This window comes from Salvelinus alpinus, chromosome 28, assembly GCF_045679555.1.
Source record: "Salvelinus alpinus chromosome 28, SLU_Salpinus.1, whole genome shotgun sequence".
NCBI classification, from domain to species: domain Eukaryota; kingdom Metazoa; phylum Chordata; class Actinopteri; order Salmoniformes; family Salmonidae; genus Salvelinus; species Salvelinus alpinus.
Window position 1 is genome coordinate 5,689,022 of NC_092113.1, and position 20,243 is coordinate 5,709,264.

Genomic DNA, 20,243 nt, shown 5'->3' on the forward strand with positions numbered 1-20,243 from the left:
ACATTTTTACACTTCAGTCCATATTTATCTTGCATGTGTTACTTTGAAAAAGTAATCAGAGTATCTAAGGCAAGATACCTTGTTAATAGATTAGCATTTCAAGAATCAATTAAAGACTTAAGCTTATCACTGAAACATTTTTTATTGTTAGGCTATTTTAAAGGTATAGCATTCACTATGTGCAGACACGCTATTAAATGATAACAAACACAAAGACAAGATGATAAAATGTAGGCTCTCTCTGAAAGGGACAGAGTGGCATGTGCTCAGGTGGAAGTGCATAGTAGTGTTGATGTAGGAAGATGGCCAAGGTTGAGTTCCTTGTGGATTAGATTAATTAAAAGTTCAAGCACTAAGGTTATTTATAAATGAGGCCATATTGTGGAGTGAGTAATCTTCATCGTAATCCTTCATTTTGTGATAAAAGCACCAAATTTGGTACAGATTATATCAAAACTCAAAAGATGTAGATAACGGTCCAACGCAGGTATGGCCCTGTGGCAGACATCTTCCAAAATGGCCACTGGCGCTCTTATTTGTATTAATAATATTAATTCAATACTCTACATACTCCTACAGTAATTGTTTAGGTATTTTCTAAATGTCAGATTGCTTTGATAAGATGTCACTACAGTCAGACTGGGACCCTGGAGAACCATGTTTACATGGGAAAGCAGTAGGGGTGGCACAGATTTTTGCAGCATGTGTTAGGTGAAGTGCATCTATGTTTAAACAACTATGTTTAAGCAATAGGTTCAATGTCTTCATCAAATACCATCAGAACCAGTGATGTAGCTGTACAAAAAAAAAAAAAAAAGTGGGTAAATGGTGGTTGCTTTCCTTGTGAATAAAGTAATGCTCCCTAAATTCTCAATGCATTTTTACACAATAGGCGGATGAACACTCGTACAAAATAAAAAAAGGTGTGTAAACAGTGTTTATGTGCATTTACCCTCCCATATACCACTAGAATGGCGCTGCATTGGATAGCAGCCGTTTTACAGGCTCTAGACCAATTCTGCTATTTTGTGTTTTGCTGCGCTGATCTGAATAATTTTTTTCCATGATGTTTCCGCCATCATTTTCTATGACTGAAAAGAGCCTCTGGACATCAGAACAGCGATAACTAACCTCGATTTGGATGAATATTTCTATTTCAACAAGTCAGAGGTGCAGGACATACTGCTCACCCCGGACCAGGCCCTAATCCCTGAGATACTGAAAAGAAAAAGGTGGCGTAAGAGAGGCCAAGGTGCGGGCAACCTGACGAGTACATAAACCACCTCAACCCTCAAGTTCTACTGGCGTACGTACAATCGCAGGAGAACAAACTGAATGAGCTCTGTTCGAGACTATCCTATCAACGGGACTTGAAGAACTGTAATATCCTATGTTTCCGGGAGTCGTGGCTGAACAAGGACATTGATAATATACATCTAGCTGGTTTTTCTATGCATCGGCAGGACAGAATGGCAGCGTTGGGTAAGCTCAAGGAAGGAGGGGTGTGTTTTTTGTTAACAACAGCTGGTGCCCAATCTCTAATTGTCACGATCGTCGTAAAGAGTAGACCAAGGCGCAGCGTGAGTAGAGTTCCACATCATTTTAATCAACTGAAACTCACCTAACAAAACAACAAACAACCAAACGAAACGTGAAGCTACATGTGTGCACTCAGGCAACTCAATGTAGACAAGATCCCACAACACAAACGAGGCAAATGGCTACCTAAATATGATCCCCAATCAGAGACAATATATAAACAGCTGTCTCTGATTGGGAGCCATATCAGGCCAACATAGACATACAAAAAAACCTAGACATACAAAAAACCCTAGACATACAAAAAACTAGCGTACCCACCCCAGTCACACCCTGACCCAACCAAAATATATAGAAAAACAGAGATATCTAAGGTCAGGGCGTGACACTAATATTAAGGAACTCTCAAAGTTCTGGGTATGCGCAATGCCGTCAGGGGTACGCCAAATAAAAATGTGATTCACATTTTCAAACAGCAAATTTAGATTTTCCAACATTTGGGTGAGGTTATTTTCTCGCCTGAGTAGCCTCGTTTCACTGCCAAAAATAAAATTAAACCATCTGGTGTTCAGCGAAATAACACCACAATGTCAAATACAGGTAGCCTAGTCAAATAATTAACGTTTTGGACACTACAGTGAAAATGGTTAACTTTGTTAAAGCAAGGCCCCTGAACTCTGGTGTATTTTCTACATTATGCAATGATATGGGCAGCGACTATGTACCGCTTTTACAACATACAGAAGGGCGCTGGTTATCAAGGGGCAAAGTATTGACAAGTAAAAAAAAAAATCGAGACGAGCTTAAAGTTTTCTTCACTGACCATCATTTTCACTTGTCTGACCGCTTGCATGATGACGAGTTTCTCACACGACTGGCCTATCTGGGTGATGTTTTGTCTTGCCTGAGTGATCTGAATCAAGGATTATAGGGACTCTCCGCAACTATATACAATGTGCAGGACAAAATTACGGCTATGATAAAGAATTTGGAGCTCTTTTCTGTCTGCTTTAACAAGGACAACACACAGGTTTTTCCATCATTGAATGATTTTTTGTGTGCAAATGAACTCAAGCTTACAGACAATGTAAAAATGTAATATAGCGAAGCACTTGAGTGAGCTGGGTGTGCAATTACGCAGGTACTTTCCTGAAACGGATGACACAAACAACTGGATTCGTTATTGTCACGTTCTGACCTTAGTTCCTTTTTTATGTCTTTATTCTAGTTTTGTCAGGGCGTGAGTTGGGGTGGGCATTCTATGTTGTTTTTCTATGTTTTGTTCTGTTGTTAGATTTCTATGTGTTGGGCCTAGTATGGTTCTCAATCAGAGGCAGGTGTCAGTCGTTGTCTCTGATTGGGAGCCATATTTAGGTATCCTGTTTGTCATTGTGTGTTGTGGGTGATTGTTTCCTGTTGTAGTGTTTGTGTCACATTTCAGGACTGTTTCGGTTTTCGCTATTATTCACATTGTTATTTTGTATTTTTCAGTGTTCAGTTTTAATAAATTAAAATGGACACTTACCACGCTGCGTATTGGTCCGATCCTTGCTACTCCTCAGACGAAGAGGACGAGAACCGTTACAGTTATCCCTTTCATGCCCTGCCTCCAGTCATGATAATAGGCCTAAGGGATTTCCAAGGGTCCCCTTAGTTAGTTAGCCAACTATTGACTGTTTACGTGTTAGTTGGTGAACTACTACTGCACCTTGGGCAGAACAATCCTGCATAGAGGATAAGCTAAGCAATGTCTAGATGAGTCCTTTTGTCCTGTAAACAAATTCACCCAAAGAACGTTTGATTATTTTATGACAAGTATTGAGTCATTTAATTTCAGGTCATGTCAGTCACTACAGGCCGAAAGGCTAGAACGGAAACAGGATAGTGGAAAGCACATTGGGTATTTGCAATCTAATACTTGCATGGTGTCATCTACCACTGAAAGGACTTCCACCACACAGAGGCTTCAATTATTTGGTGAGTCCATATGTTTTTACTAAGTTGTGTGCTAGCCAAACAACCTGCAAACAGCACAATTAGACAGGCCGGCCAACTGACGTTTATAAGGTCTGCACCGTCACAGCAATGACATTATTTATTTGTTACAGGATTATTCGATCATTTGTTCTGTCTCTCTGTACGTCTGTCCCTCTCACCTGTCATGGAAGTGTTGCATTGTTTCTCTCGTGCGAGTACAGGTGAGAGAGTGCTTATCTGGACAGTTCCTAGCACTTACTGTAATCCCCCTGAGTACAGTTTCTATTTTAAGGAAGCGCTTCTCTATGGTTTGATACCAGCACTTCTGACACCTGGATGATGCTGTGGCTGAACGTAACATTCAGGTCTTAGGACCAGATTTACTAAGCGTTTGCACACAAAGTTACAAACTATAATTTTCAGAACGGAATCATTTCTAAAGCTAAACATACTATTGGTTTCATTTCAACTCACTCCTAACCTAAAATAACCTTTGTTTCCTTTTATTCCCTCTGAAATACAACAACTGCAAACTTTTCACCATGCAAATATTTAGAACATCTTGCATGTGAGACCAAATGAGATGCACACCTTTGTCTTGCAGATGTATTGGTGATGAGGGCTGAGGGCTGTGGCCCATGGCCACCTTGACTTCCCTTGAGAGAGGATGAGCTCAGGTAAAAACATGACACCTAATCCAGGTGGTCATGTGACCTCCCCCAGTGCTGCTGTCTCATGGGAATACTCCTTGTCTCCAGGGTGACTCACCCTCACATGACGGGAACCTGATCCCCTCCCCACCTGCTTGCTCTGACTGAGGCCCACCTGTTCTTGCTGCCTAATCCAGAATCCTGCCTCCATCCTGCCTCCAACCTCCAATCCCAGCCAAACCCAGGAGACGGACATCCAAACTAGCCAATCCAGAGAACAGAGGAAAGACACAAGGTATAAGTGCTTTGAGAGACACTTTGCACAATGAATAAATCATGAAAGTAGGCAAATACATGCAAGGCCATCGGTAGAACAGCCAAGAATGTGGTATAAGTGCATGGCAGAGAACAAATATTGAGGTAGACTGGTGCAAGGATATTTCTCCTCAAAACAACTAGTTCACTCTGTTAAGCCAGTGCCAAGCAAACGTGTTGTAGTAGAAATGTCGATGTTTTACTGTGTAGCCTAGCATGCCGTCATTCCCCCCCAACCTCCTCTCTCTGTCATGTACCTGCTGTACTGTATAGTTGAATGGGTCTGCCAGTTTACTGAGTTCCAACAGAAGGATCAAGGCCTGATCCGGTGGTGGACGGGGACAAAAGAGTATGACCAGTGTACCCAAAGCAAGTACGCCCACATTCACTTCCTCACCGCTCTTGTCCCAGTCATCAAGGGCCATTTTGCAATTGAGGTTGACACTGTCCAAAGGCTCATGGCACAGCATGAAAGCGGAGTGTCAAATTGAAACCATCACCCCAACAAAGATGGTGATATCACATCAGCGCACAGCGCATGCAGTTTCATGCCACTGTTCTGTTTCAAAATATTTATTCCCTTTTCCCAATTAGGGAAATTTTGCCTCTCTTTTTTCTGTGACTGGAGGAAATAGGAGAACAAAATTTGACCAGTCATTCAGTTCAATGATGAGTCATAGCCAGGGGTGAAAGTAAGGCGGTACGGACCGGTATGGCATCCAGGCAAATAAATAGTGGGTGTATGCCATTCTGGTAAAATGTGAGCCTCTCACAATAATTAAAACAAAATGCCAAGAAAACTATAGGCAATTACACCATTATTTAACAGTACTGCATGTCAGCTGTATGGAAATGAGCGATCTGACTTGAAAATGGGCATGTAGACCTACTCTCCAAATTGTGTTGTGGCCAACAGGAGTGCTTTTTGAAGTGATTGTTTGACAATCAGATGAAAACATGACTGGTTGTGTTTATGCCACATTAAAATGTAGTAGATGATAAAAGTTATATGACAAACCTTTATTAGGCCTACTATGCCCACGGAGATCACTAAATTAATAGGGATTCTATATGCAATTCAATGATTAGAACCATAACATTTTTAGTAGTAGGTCTCGTACCAGTAAGAAATGTAATCTACTTTCACCCCTTGTCATAGCTAGAGTCCCTGGGTCAAGCTGGTAAATGTGCTGACTAATCTAATGAATGGGTGAATTAACTTAATGAGCATGGGAATTTAAATGAAGGACACCAGTAACTGGAATTTCAAATGTGACAGAGACAGTAAAATAACTTGTTCTAGCTTTGAGGTATCTCTCGACAGTTGTTGACCATTTTCTGGGAACTAAAATCCCATCCAGGAGAGTTAAAGTTCTGAACAAGGCTTATAAATGTTCTTCAAAGGATTCCTACAGTAGATGAAAAGATCCAAAAAGTTAGTCCAAGCTCCTAAAAAAAAACAACAGGAAGTTGCTCAAAGGAGGATGTGAAAAGAAAGGTGGAGAGTTTACCATGTCAGCCATTGCTTTCAGATAGCCACTCTCACTTTTGGCCATGGGAAGATGTTTCCATATCTCTTAGAAGTCAGTGTGTTTGAGGAATGTAGATGAAAATAAATGTTTAAAAAAGCATTGTTATACTTTCTTCTAATGTGAGAAAACCTGCTCTGTAGCCTACACCGTTTGGCCTGTATGTGTTTGAACACATGCCCTTCGGTTTATGCAATGCTCCAGCAACCTTCCATAGATTTACAGAGCTGTTTGGGCAACCTGGTAGCAGTAACCTCTTGGCAGTACTGTATGCTGCTGCCATCTTGTGGAGAATAACACCCATAACTTTGAGCACAGAAAAGCAGGACCTAATACTGACCCAACACAACACCATAGAATAAAACATAAACTTAATTGCCCTTGTAGGGAATTTGTCTTGCACATACATAAAAGAGCACTGTCAATTTAATACACAAAATATAAATATGTAAACAATAAACTGTTCATACACTGTTGGAAAATGACAGCAACCCACTATGGTGAAATCACAGCAATTAAATGTGGCTGTATGTCAGTGATGTACCTAAATAATTGAACATTTACTTTCCTTATATATTCTGTTCAGTATAATTTCAGATGATCAGAAACTCCAAAACATGTTGTGCTTAAATAAGCGTCATACAGAGAAAGTAGTAAATTATTTTATACAACAATAATTAGGTTTGGCTGTATCAGGTTAGGATAAGGGCCTTAATGTATTTAGAGCAACATCAAGAGCAACACGGCCAGTGAGTGGTACACAGCATGTAGTGGTGTATAATTCCAGAGTTGACTGTAGGTCACTGTTCACACAGAGACTCTCCCTTCTTCTTCTTCTGTTGTTTTTTCTAGATTATCGAGCAAAAAAGCCTCCAACCAGTCAATCAGCATCTCCCCATTACTGTGACGCCACGTCACATATTTCCATCTGCTGCTCCAAGCTTTATCACATGATGTGAGATCAACACAAGGCTATAGATAACACACCATTTGTTCAATGTTCCTAAATATTAAGAGTTGGTGAAATGGAATTGCAGAAAAAAATGTCTAAATGGTAGAATAAACATGGGAGAAGCTTGCAAAGTAAATAGTCAAATACAAATGGATTTATCTCACTCAAAACACTGTAATGACATTGACTTCAAAACATCAGAGGCTACACAAACATGGACGATTTTCTATGTTTAGCAGATTCGGTTAAGGACAATATAACCCCCAGTCAAGTACATCTCAGTGGTACTGATGGACTCTACTTGCGATTAGATTACATATCGCTCAGCATTGTCCCAGGCTATCAGCCATGTCTTTTATGCAGTAGTAGGATATAAAGTTTGTGTAGAGATGGAGAATATAATCCTCTGTACAGCTAGGTCACAGCCAGGTCATAACTAGCCTGCTATAACTGGACCACGCAGTATGCACAGTACGCTTAATTTCTGTCATCAACTCCATGTACGTGCAGTACCATGCTGTAATCAGATTACACCACAATCACGCCATCTACCGCACTATGGCGTATGATATCAACCGAGACAGCTGTGTCTATGTAGCCATGGATATTTTGCCCCGTTTTCTTCGTATTGCTACAAAACCTCAAAATGACATACACATAGTAAACACTTTTACACAATACAATATCACTCCTCCAAGATATGTCTGAACAATGTAGAACTACCCCATCAATCAAAGTCTAGCTCATCAACATGATGTAATATCATTCCCTTTAAGAATACTTACAAATAAAAACACTTTCTACCAGAAAACTATGATATGAAAAAGCTGTAAGAGGTTAAATGAAGCCCCGGGCCTGGCCCTTACCTGTTCTTGGCTTGGACCCCTTACCAGACTGGTGGCCTCTGTGGGGCCAGGGATAGGGGTCTTGACCCCCTCGGTGGTGGACATGGTCTTCTGGTGCTATGGTCCTGGTTGTGGAGGGAAGCTGAGGGCGGAAGCTGAGGAGCTGTGGTGGTGGTACAGCAGCAGGGAGAAATAGAGTCAGAGGCTGCTGTCTAATCCTGGCTGGATCCCACAGTGTGTGTGTGTGTGTGTGTGTGTGTGTGTGTGTGTGTGTGTGTGTGTGTGTGTGTGTGTGTGTGTGTGTGTGTGTGTGTGTGTGTGTGTCAGAGCTCCCATTCATCCCGATCGGCCTCTGTCGTCACCTACAAACAGCCCATTGGACATTACTGTTTGAACCAAACATACACTAAACAAATGACATGGAATGTACCAGCTTTTTTAGAAGCATAATAAACAGTTAAATGCCATTTGTTAATAGCCATCTCACTTCTCTTTAAAGTGTGCTGTTGTTTTGTTATTAATGATTAAATATTGATTCCACAAAATATTTCCGTGTGAAAAGTCAGGCAGCTAGTATCATTGTGCACAACTGCTTCAATCTGATCATAGTAATTATTCACTTTACGGTTCCTTTTTCCTTCCACATGTGATGAGCTGATAAAAAACTATCCTGCCATCAAATAAAAGCATGACAAACTTATTAGCTTCTTAACCCCCCCCCAGGTAGAATACAGCAGCCTCACTTCCCTCAGTCCCCCAGCCGTTTCCTGCCCCAGCCGTTTCCTGACCTGCCTAATTACCCCATTGCTGTCTGCACCTGTGTGTCTAACACAATTACGCATACAGTCACTTAGCCTTCGATGTCCTCCGATTGAATTACATTTCGGAACCTTTTATTACCAAAGACCGAGAACAAATCATTCATATTTTAGTTGTTTCAAAATGAGCACTCGAGTGATTAGCACTCTGTTTTCAATCATAGATTACTTTCCATTGCACCATAAATGGACCATAAACGCAAGGCCGTCAAGCTTCAGAAGTTCTATATAGTCCCCTGTAATGACTCTCTCTCTCTCTCTCTCTCTCTCTCTCTCTCTCTCTCTCTCTCTCTCTCTCTCTCTCTCTCTCTCTCTCTCTCTCTCTCTCTCTCTCTCTCTCTCTCTCTCTCTCTCTCTCTCTCTCTCTCTCTCTCTCTCTCTCTCTCTCTCTCTCTCTCTCTCTCTCTCTCTCTCTCTGTCACACACGTGCACAAGACACACACACACACACATTGTAATGCACTTGCATGTTACTCTATGAATGCACAGCATGGCAGACCCACTCACACACACCCTGACCAAACTCCAATTTTGTGGGAGATGCAGTAACATCACAAGTAAGGGTTAAATATCTGTGTTACCAAGGAGACAATGACAGGCATTCTGTACTACAGCCGTGTCATCGCCATTCTACAAGACAACAAGGGAGGAGGGCCAGGGGGAAGGGGGAAGGCCACAGGCTGATAGATGCTAACCATTGGCTCATTTGAATCACATGACTGCTTTTGGAATTCTAATTCATACAGGATTTTTTCCCACCTCCAGCTCCTCCTCTACCCTTGGTCTATTCTGAGGCTGGCAGAGCAAGACCCAGATATGGTGTAGTATAACAGGAAAGAAACAGGAAACCTATACAGCATGGAGGGAGGCCTGTGTTGAAGGTATGGAAGCGTGGCTTTGTGTCTTTTTGAAAGTCATTTTTCATGCCTTGCTGCTGCTGTAACTATAACTCTGGCTCTGTTGTGTGCTTGTTGTTGGGGTATGTGTGCATGATTTACTGTTTGAACATGTGTGTGTGTGCATGCGTGTGAATTGGTACATGTGGATTCTCTGCAAGTGTTGTTGGTGTAAGTGTGCGTGCTTGTGTGTGTGTGTGTGTGTGTGTGTGCATGTGTGTGAATTGGTACATGTGGATTCTCTGCAAGTGTTGTTGGTGTAAGTGTGTGTGTGTGTGTGTGTGTGTGTGTGTGTGTGTGTGTGTGTGTGTGTGTGTGTGTGTGTGTGTGTGTGTGTGTGTGTGTGTGTGTGTGTGTGTGTGTGTGTGTGTGTGTGTGTGTGTGTGTGTGTGTGTGTGTGTGTGTGTGTGTGTGTGTGCATCCACGTGTTTGTGTGCCTCTCAACTAACATGCCGTCTGCAGTCTCTTCAGCACACTATTCAGACACTTAAGTCTGACCTGGACAGTATTGGAACAGTTCTGTAAAGATTTTAGCATTTTATTTACATTTGTCAAGTGTATCAGGGACTGACTTGATTCAAATCATGGCATTCTTGTCGAATGGGCTCTCTATCCATGGGTCCAAAGTAGACAGACTGTCAAGTTGGTTGAGGATCAAAACATGCCATTTCTATTAGGACTGTCTTATGACAGCTTAAAAGCATCTCCTTTTACTATCGTGTCAAACTCACATGCCACTCCCCCAACACATGCACACGGAGTAATGTAAAAAAAAAAGAAAAAAAGGCATGCTTTCGGAACCATTTGATGTTTGCATTGAAAGACCAGTGAGTGAAGGCCTGTAGACGTTGAGTACAGACAGACTGCATTTACCCAGATTGAAATTATAGACCTATAACCTGTATGAACACTGATCATAAAAGATCTGTGGGAGAGCTTCTGACAGCCGAGGCAGCGGAACTCAGTGTAACTCAGTGTGTCGTTAGGAAGTGAGTGTCGACAGGTTGGAGTGCCTCGGCTCTGATGAGGTATGGCCCTGTCCCCTCTCCCCCTCTGGGCAAGGCAGCTGGTCTGGAGGGTCTGAAGGTCCCGGAGCAGATGAAAGTGACTCCTTCTCACATCCAGGTGTTATTCCTCCTGGTCCCTCTGGTCCCTCTGGTGCCGCTGGTCCCTATGCTCTCTCTTTCTCTCTTTCTCTCTTTCTCTCTCTCTCTCTCTCTCTCTCTCTCTCTCTCTCTCTCTCTCTCTCTCTCTCTCTCTCTCTCTCTCTCTCTCTCTCTCTCTCTCTCTCTCTCTCTCTCTCTCTCTCTCTCTCTCTCTCTCTCTCTCTCTCTCTCTCTCTCTCTCTCTCTCTCTCTCTCTCTCTCTCTCTCTCTCTCTCTCTCTCTCTCTCTCTCTCTCTCTCTCTCTCTCTCTCTCTCTCTCTCTCTCTCTCTCTCTCTCTCTCTCTCTCTCTCTCTCAATTCAATTCAATTCAAAGGGCTTTATTAGCATGGGAAACATATGTTCACATTGCCAAAGCAAGTGAAATAGATAATAAACAAAAGTGAAATAAACAATAAAAAATAAACAGGTAACATGACACTCACAAAAGTTCCAAAGGAATAGAGCCATTTCAAATGTCATATTATGGCTATGTACAGTGTTGTAACGATGTAGACAAGGGAAAAGAAATAAACATAAATATGGGTTGTATTTATAATGGTGTTTGTTCTTCAATGGTTGCCGTTTTCTTGTGGCAACAGGTCACACATCTTGCTTCTGTGATTGCACACTGTGGTATTTCATCCAATCAATATTCAAAATCAAAATTGCTTTAGTTTTCGAATTCTTTGTGGGTCTGTGTAATCTGAGGGAAATAATATGGTCATACATTTGGCAGAAGGTTAGGATGTGCAGCTCGGTTTGGGCAGTGTGCAAATAGCCTGTCTTCTCTTGAGAGCCAGGTCTGCCTACGGCGACCTTTCTCAATATCAGGGCTATGCTCACTGAGTCTGTACATAGTCAAAGCTATCCTTAATTTTTGGGTCAGTCACAGTGGTCAGGTATTCTGCCACTGTGTACTCTCTGTTTAGGGCCAAATAGCATTCTAGTTTGCTCCTTTTTGTTGATTATTTTCAATGTGTCAAGTACTTATGTTTGGGTCTAATTGTGTTGTTGTCCTGGGGCTCTGTGGGGTCTGTTTGTGTTTTCTCTTTATATCTCCCCTTACAAAAAAACACACGTGATTTTCGGACACGTGTGAAGTTTCACGTGTTAATTTTGAGCTTCAGAGGCAGAGCGGCAGTGGGATGGAGGGTGCTATGTTGCTGGAATGTGCCAAAACTTGCAACTGGAAAAAAAGGCAGTGAAAGCAAAGGCCAGGGTAACATAACCAAAGAGAGGGAAAATTGCAGGAAAGAGGGAGGTGTTTTATTTAATTGAAATTGTATATATATATATATTTTTTTTTTAATTGTTACCTTACAATATTTTGTTTTGCTATCAATACTTTAGGGTTTATGTTTTGCTTTCAATATCATATTTTTTGTTTGCAATAGTAATCATTTTTTTCTCGACTTCAGAAGTTTTGCTTGATATTAACAGCACAAAAGTAACTCACTCACTAGAGGATTGCACCATATAATAACACTATGACTCAATTAAAGGTGTTTAAAGCAACAATCCTTAACTGAACCGTTAACAAAGTGTACTCACTGCCACAAGTACAGTAAAAAGCTGAGGGATGGGCCTGGAGAAATGTAACCTTTCTCAGAAACATAGACTACGCTATGGATGCAAGGACTGACCATCCATGATATCCAAATGATAGTTTTAAACATGTTTTTAGGCTGTACAGTGGTTATTTACATTTACTTTGCTTATAAACATTGGAGTAAAACAAGCTTATATTTTGGGTTCTGATGGGGTATGACAGCTGAACTAAGCTCATGAGGCATGTATACGTTATATTCTTTAAGAATCAATGGGTACATATCATTCATTTATAAGTCCAGAAATGGATGTAGCAAGTAAGGATTGGCCCTTTAACAGGCAGTGACCTTCATACAGCACAACGATGTCTCCATTTGAATGTGATCTATTAACCTGGCCCCAAAAATGTATTCTGTCCACTGTACCGAGAATGTCCCGCATTTGGGATTTTTAGATGTGGTCACCCTAATTCCACCAGTGGAAACATTGCTACTGCAACATGTTACCACCATCGTTTCACATGTGAGGAGAAGAACATTATTTCAACCCTACGTGTGAACTTGCCATAACTTTCAATTCCATAACTGAAAGTGAGATTTTCACATGTGGATTTTCCTTACATGTGAAACTGCAAATTAGATTTTCACTTTCACATTTAAAAGTGCAAGGTCACATGTGAAAAACAATCACGTGTAAAAATCTAATTTGCAGCTTCATATGTGAAAAACGTTCACGTGAAAATCTCATGTGAAACGGCATATTCGATTTTCAAATTTCCTATGTAAAACTGCAATTCACATGTGAGGTGAAAACATGTTATTCTCACATGTGAAAAGGTGGTGTTAACATGTGAATTCAACATGTATACATGTGAAAATGTGTTTTTTTGTCATGTCAAATTTAAGCCCAACATGTGAGAACAGCTAATTCACTGAAACTGCAAATTTGGCTTTTTTTTTTTTGTAATGGTCAATATCAGAGGAGGCTGGTGGGAAGAGCTATAAGATGACAGACTCATTGTGATGGCTGGTATGGAATTAATGGAACGGTATCAAACACATCAAACATATGGAACCAAAATGAGCCCGTCTCCTATAACTCCTCCCACCAGCCTCTTCTGGTCTCTATGTTTTCTCTCTCTTTTTCTCTCTCCCTCTCTTTCACTCCCTCCCTCCATGTGTTCCCAGTAAGGCCCCCTACTTTCCAAACTTGGGAGCAGGCACACGCACATCTGATTGAAGTTAGTTTCTTATCTGTCCTGCATCTCTTTGGACTGTAGGCACTCAGAAACACACACACCTGCATGAGGATATGGTGCACATAAACTGCGTTTATTTTCAGCAAACTTAACATGTGTAAATATTTGTATGAACATAACAAGATTCAACAACTGAGACAGAAACTGAACAAGTTCCACAGACATGTGACTAACAGAAATTGAATAATGTGTCCCTGAACAACGGGGGGTCAAAGTCAAAAGTAACACTCAGTATCTGGTGTGGCCACCAGCTGCATTAAGTACTGCAGTGCATCTCCTCCTCATGGACTGCACCAGATTTCCTGTCTGGTCCAGCAACGGTGGGTTTGTGCCCATAGGCGACGTTGTTGCCGGTGATGTCTGGTGAGGACATGCCTTACAACAGGCATACAAGCCCTCAGTCCAGCCTCTCTCAGCCTATTGCGGACAGTCTGAGCACTGATGGAGGGATTGTGCGTTCCTGGTGTAACTCGGGCAGTTGTTGTTGCCATCATGTACCTGTCCTGCAGGTGTGATGTTCGGATGTACCGATCCTGTGCAGGTGTTGTTACACATGGTCTGCCACTGCTAGGACGAACAGCTGTCCGTCCTGTCTCCCTGTAGTGCTGTGTTATGCGTCTCACAGTACGGACATTGCAATTTATTGCCCTGGCCACATCTGCAGTCCTCATGCCTCCTTGCAGCATGCCTAAGGCACGTTCACGCAGATGAGCAGGGACCCTGGGCATCTTTCTTTTTGTGTTTTTCAGAGCCAGTAGAAAGGCCTCTTTAGTGTTCTAAGTTTTCATAACGGTGACCTTAATTGCCTACCGTCTGTAGGCTGTTAGTGTCTTAACGACCGTTCCACAGGTGCATGTTCATTAATTGTTTCTGGTTCATTAAACAAGCATGGAAAACAGTGTTTAAACCCTTTACAATGAAGATCTGTGAAGTTATTTGGATTTTTACGAATTATCTTTGAAAGACAGGGTCCTGAAATAGGAACGTTTCTTTTTTTGCTGAGTTTATGTTATAGCATGTGCCAGGTCCATGATCGATTTTAGGCGTGATCATAACAAATGGGCAGCAATGTGGATTTGAGTGCATCCATCTGAATTCCTCTCCTTTTCCCCTCAACAGCGCACACACACCACCTCTTCTTTACCTTGAGTAGCAGCAAATGTATATGCAAATTAGCCTAGGAAATCGATGCCATCAATATTATTTTGCACATTTAAATTTTGCTCTTGTACATTTGCTATATCCAGGTGCAGTAGTTCCAACTTTTTTCCTTCATTTTTTTGCTTTCTGATCACAACAGTTGAATACCTTTGTCTAAATGAATCCTTTATATTAATACATGTGTTGTGACTGAATGTTTATGAGTTATGACCCTCAGAAAGGGGAGGGAGGAGCACTTCAGATGAGAATGACTATCACCATCACTCACAGTCTTCCTCCTTCACATTAGCCACAGCACGAGGTGCTGCATTCACATCCTCAACAACATCACTAAGCCGCTCTCTTTCTCTCTGCATTGCTCTACAATCAATGAAACCATGACAACACAGGCTGTATATCACTCTGCCTTGTCTCACACAAAAGGCCCTCCTCTGGCAGACAAAGCAGGCAGGTTTATTGGGGGGGTCTTAAGGAAATGAGGGCCAATAATCTCCCCCCGCCTGCCTGCCCAGTGGCCCTGGCCACTAAGAGAGAGGTTTTTTCCCCTCACACGACACACCCACTAATAGAATTCAGAATCTCTTTATAAGGGCTACCCTAAAAAAGGGTTGTAAGGGTTACCCCCCAAAAATACATATACCAGCAGTAGTGGTCAGTTCAGATTCAGATTGAAGTCACAGGTATGGCGTTTATACATTGGAAATACTCTGGTTCCCCCTAAAAAGGAGTTGTACCCCGCCCACCATTTTGGAGGTTGAAATGTAATCAATTTCTTCTGACGTCGTCGTCATTGTCATAATTTTCACCACTTACAGTATATAAATGAGAGAAGTGCTGGTGTCGGTATTGGGCCAAGCTTGGGATGTACATTGACTGACTGCAGAGTACAGCGTAGTTTGGGTATTTCCACTGTAGCCAGACAAAAGGCAGTCACTGTATGGTATAAGCTACCGTGGGGAGGGCACATCATAAAGTCCGTCAAAGCTCTTGCTGGGGGCAGTGAGGTAAGAGTTAGCTTCGCCCGTAGTTTACGAGCCCTCCCCCTCTGTCATGTTTTGTCTTTGATCATGTCTTGTCCCTGTGCTTCCCTCTGCTGGTCTTATTAGGTTCTTTCTCTTTCTCTCTCTCTATCGTTCCGTTCATGCTCCCAGCTGTTTCTCATTCTCCCTACGACCTCATTTACTCTTTCACACCTGTCCCCTATTTTGCCCTCTGATTAGAGTCCCTATTTCTCCCTCTGTTTTCCGCTCCTGTCCTTGTCGGATTCTTGTTTGATGTTTGCTGTTCCTGTGTCCTTGTTTCGCCCTGTCGTGTTCTTTGCCTTCTTCAGATGCTGCGTGTGAGCAGGTGTCAATGTCAGCTACGGCCAGTGCCTTCCCGAAGCGACCTGCAGTCTGTGGTCGCGTCTCCAGGCGTTCCTCTCTATTGACGAGAGGATTTCAGTTTCCTGTTTTGGATTACCATTGATTATATCCAGGAGAATCATTATTTGTTTAATACTGGAATAAAGACTCTGTTACTATTACGTCGCTTTTGGGTCCTCATTCATCAGCATAACAGAAGAATCCGACCAAGATGGACCCAGCGACTATGGATTCTCTCAACACTGCCGTCGAGTTCCAGGGAGCAATGCTCGGCAGACACGAGCAGGAATTGTTTGCTGCTCGTCATGCCGTTGAGACCCTGGCCGCTCAGGTCTCCGATCTCTCTGGACAGTTTCAGAGTCTTCGTCTCGTGCCACCAGCTACTTCCTGGTCTTCCGAGTCTCCGGAACCTAGGGTTAATAACCCACCATGTTACTCTGGGCAGCCCACTGAGTGTCGCTCCTTTCTCACCCAGTGTGATATTGTGTTCTCTCTCCAGCCCAACACGTACTCAAGAGAGAGAGCTCGGATCGCTTACGTCATATCACTCCTTACTGGTCGGGCTCGGGAGTGGGGCACAGCTATCTGGGAGGCAAGGGCTGAGTGTTCTAACGATTATCAGAACTTTAAAGAGGAGATGATACGGGTTTTTGATCGTTCAGTTTTTGGGAAGGAGGCTTCCAGGGCCCTGGCCTCCCTATGTCAAGGTGATCGATCCATAACGGATTACTCTATAGAGTTTCGCACTCTTGCTGCCTCCAGTGACTGGAACGAGCCGGCGTTGCTCGCTCGTTTTCTGGAGGGACTTCACGCTGAGGTTAAGGATGAGATTCTCTCCCGGGAGGTTCCTTCCAGCGTGGACTCTTTGATTGCACTCGCCATCCGCATAGAACGACGGATAGATCTTCGTCATCGAGCTCGTGGAAGAGAGCTCGCGTTAACGGTGCTTCCCCTCTCCGCATCTCAACCATCTCCTCCCACCGGCTCAGAGACTGAGCCCATGCAGCTGGGAGGTATTCGCATCTCGACTAAGGAGAGGGAACGGAGAATCACCAACCGCCTTTGCCTCTATTGCGGTTCTGCTGGACATTTTGTCATGTCATGTCCAGTAAAAGCCAGAGCTCATCAGTAAGCGGAGGGCTACTGGTGAGCGCTACTACTCAGGTCTCTCCATCAAGATCCTGTACTACCTTGTCGGTCCATCTACGCTGGACCGGTTCGGCTGCTTCCTGCAGTGCCTTGATAGACTCAGGGGCTGAGGGTTGTTTTATGGACGAAGCATGGGCTCGGAAACATGACATTCCTCTCAGACAGTTAGGGAAGCCCACGCCCATGTTCGCCTTAGATGGTAGTCTTCTCCCCAGTATCAGATGTGAGACACTACCTTTAACCCTCACAGTATCTGGTAACCACAGTGAGACCATTTCCTTTTTGATTTTTCGTTCACCTTTTACACCTGTTGTTTTGGGTCATCCCTGGCTAGTATGTCATAATCCTTCTATTAATTGGTCAAGTAATTCTATCCTATCTTGGAACGTTTCTTGTCATGTGAAGTGTTTAATGTCTGCTATCCCTCCTGTGTCTTCTGTCCCCTCTACTCAGGAGGAACCTGGTGATTTGACAGGAGTGCCGGAGGAATATCATGATCTGCGCACGGTCTTCAGTCGGTCCAGAGCCAGCTCCCTTCCTCCTCACCGGTCGTATGATTGTTGTATTGATCTCCTTCCGGGGACCACTCCCCCTCGGGGTAGACTATACTCTCTGTCGGCTCCCGAACGTAAGGCTCTCGAGGATTATCTGTCTGTTTCTCTCGACGCCGGTACCGTGGTGCCTTCTTCCTCTCCCGCCGGAGCGGGATTTTTCTTTGTTAAGAAGAAGGACGGTACTCTGCGCCCCTGCGTGGATTATCGAGGGCTGAATGACATAACGGTTAAGAATCGTTATCCGCTTCCCCTTATGTCGTCAGCCTTCGAGATTTTGCAGGGAGCCAGGTGCTTTACTAAGTTGGACCTTCGTAACGCTTACCATCTCGTACGCATCAGAGAGGGGGACGAGTGGAAAACGGCGTTTAACACTCCGTTAGGGCATTTTGAATACCGGGTTCTGCCGTTCGGTCTCGCTAATGCTCCAGCTGTCTTTCAGGCATTAGTTAATGATGTACTGAGAGACATGCTGAACATTTTTGTTTTCGTTTACCTTGACGATATCCTGATTTTTTCACCGTCACTCGAGATTCATGTTCAGCACGTTCGACGTGTACTCCAGCGCCTTTTAGAGAATTGTCTCTACGTGAAGGCTGAGAAGTGCGCCTTTCATGTCTCCTCTGTCACTTTTCTCGGTTCTGTTATTTCCGCTGAAGGCATTCAGATGGATCCCGCTAAGGTCCAGGCTGTCAGCGATTGGCCCGTCCCTAAGTCACGTGTCGAGTTGCAGCGTTTTCTCGGTTTCGCTAATTTCTATCGGCGTTTCATTCGTAATTTCGGTCAAGTGGCTGCCCCTCTCACAGCTCTGACTTCTGTCAAGACTTGCTTTAAGTGGTCCGGTTCCGCCCAGGGAGCTTTTGATCTCCTCAAGAAGCGTTTTACATCCGCCCCTATCCTTGTTACTCCTGACGTCACTAAACAATTCATTGTCGAGGTTGACGCTTCAGAGGTGGGCGTGGGAGCCATTCTGTCTCAGCGCTTCCAGTCTGACGATAAGGTCCATCCTTGCGCTTACTTTTCTCATCGCCTGTCGCCATCGGAACGCAACTATGATGTGGGTAACCGCGAACTGCTCGCCATCCGCTTAGCCATAGGCGAATGGCGACAGTGGTTGGAGGGGGCGACCGTCCCTTTTGTCGTTTGGACTGACCATAAGAACCTTGAGTACATCCGTTCGGCCAAACGACTTAATGCACGTCAAGCTCGTTGGGCGTTGTTTTTCGCTCGTTTCGAGTTCGTGATTTCCTATCGTCCGGGAAATAAGAACACCAAGCCTGATGCCTTATCCCGTCTCTTTAGTTCTTCTGTGGCTTCTACCGACCCCGAGGGGATTCTCCCTGAAGGGCGTGTTGTCGGGTTGACTGTCTGGGGAATTGAGAGACAGGTAAAGCAAGCACTCACTCACACTGCGTCGCCGCGCGCTTGTCCTAGTAACCTTCTGTTCGTTCCTGTCTCTACTCGTCTGGCTGTTCTTCAGTGGGCTCACTCTGCCAAGTTAGCTGGCCACCCCGGCGTTCGGGGTACGCTTGCTTCTATTCGCCAGCGGTTTTGGTGGCCTACTCAGGAGCGGGACACGCGTCGTTTCGTGGCTGCTTGTTCGGACTGCGCGCAGACTAAGTCAGGTAACTCTCCTCCTGCCGGTCGTCTCAGACCGCTTCCCATTCCTTCTCGACCATGGTCTCACATCGCCTTAGACTTTATTACCGGTCTGCCTTCGTCTGCGGGGAAGACTGTGATTCTTACGGTTATCGATAGGTTCTCTAAGGCGGCTCATTTCATTCCCCTCGCTAAGCTTCCTTCCGCTAAGGAGACGGCACAAATCATCATTGAGAATGTGTTCAGAATTCATGGCCTCCCGTTAGACGCCGTTTCAGACAGAGGTCCGCAATTCACGTCACAGTTTTGGAGGGAGTTCTGTCGTTTGATTGGTGCTTCCGTCAGTCTCTCTTCCGGGTTTCATCCCCAGTCTAACGGTCAAGCAGAAAGGGCCAATCAGTCGATTGGTCGCATTTTACGCAGCCTTTCGTTTCGAAACCCTGCGTCTTGGGCAGAACAGCTCCCCTGGGCTGAGTACGCTCACAACTCGCTTCCTTCGTCTGCTACCGGGCTGTCCCCGTTTCAGAGTAGTCTTGGCTACCAGCCTCCTCTGTTTTCGTCCCAGCTCGCCGAGTCCAGCGTTCCCTCCGCTCAGGCTTTTGTCCAACGTTGTGAGCGCACCTGGAGGAGGGTCAGGTCTGCACTTTGCCGTTACAGGGCGCAGACTGTGAGAGCCGCCAATAAACGTAGGATTAAGAGTCCTAGGTATTGTCGCGGTCAGAGAGTGTGGCTTTCCACTCGTAACCTTCCCCTTACGACAGCTTCTCGCAAGTTGACTCCGCGGTTCATTGGTCCGTTCCGTGTCTCTCAGGTCGTCAATCCTGTCGCTGTGCGACTGCTTCTTCCGCAACATCTTCGTCGCGTCCACCCTGTCTTCCATGTCTCCTGTGTCAAGCCTTTTCTTCGCGCCCCCGTTCGTCTTCCCTCCCCCCCCCCCCGTCCTTGT

At 44.1% G+C, this 20,243-nt stretch overlaps 2 protein-coding genes across 7 annotated transcripts in view; one reads left to right on the forward strand and one right to left on the reverse strand.

Moving 5' to 3' along the window:
* The window catches only part of LOC139556997 (solute carrier family 2, facilitated glucose transporter member 1-like), a 44,695-nt gene extending 36,673 nt beyond the window's left edge, over positions 1–8,022 (reverse strand). The window contains exon 1 of the mRNA XM_071371247.1: positions 7,829–8,022. Within this exon, the coding sequence (XP_071227348.1) occupies positions 7,829–7,912 (84 nt within the window). The 5' untranslated portion in view covers positions 7,913–8,022. The remainder of the gene's footprint in view (positions 1–7,828) is intronic.
* Positions 8,023–9,401: 1,379 nt separating this feature from the next.
* Positions 9,402–20,243, forward strand: part of LOC139557011 (polyhomeotic-like protein 2) — a 48,268-nt gene continuing 37,426 nt past the window's right edge. For all 6 annotated transcript variants that reach the window (XM_071371290.1, XM_071371288.1, XM_071371289.1 and 3 more), the window contains exon 1: positions 9,402–9,506. The gene's annotated coding sequence lies outside the window, so the exon portion shown is untranslated. The remainder of the gene's footprint in view (positions 9,507–20,243) is intronic.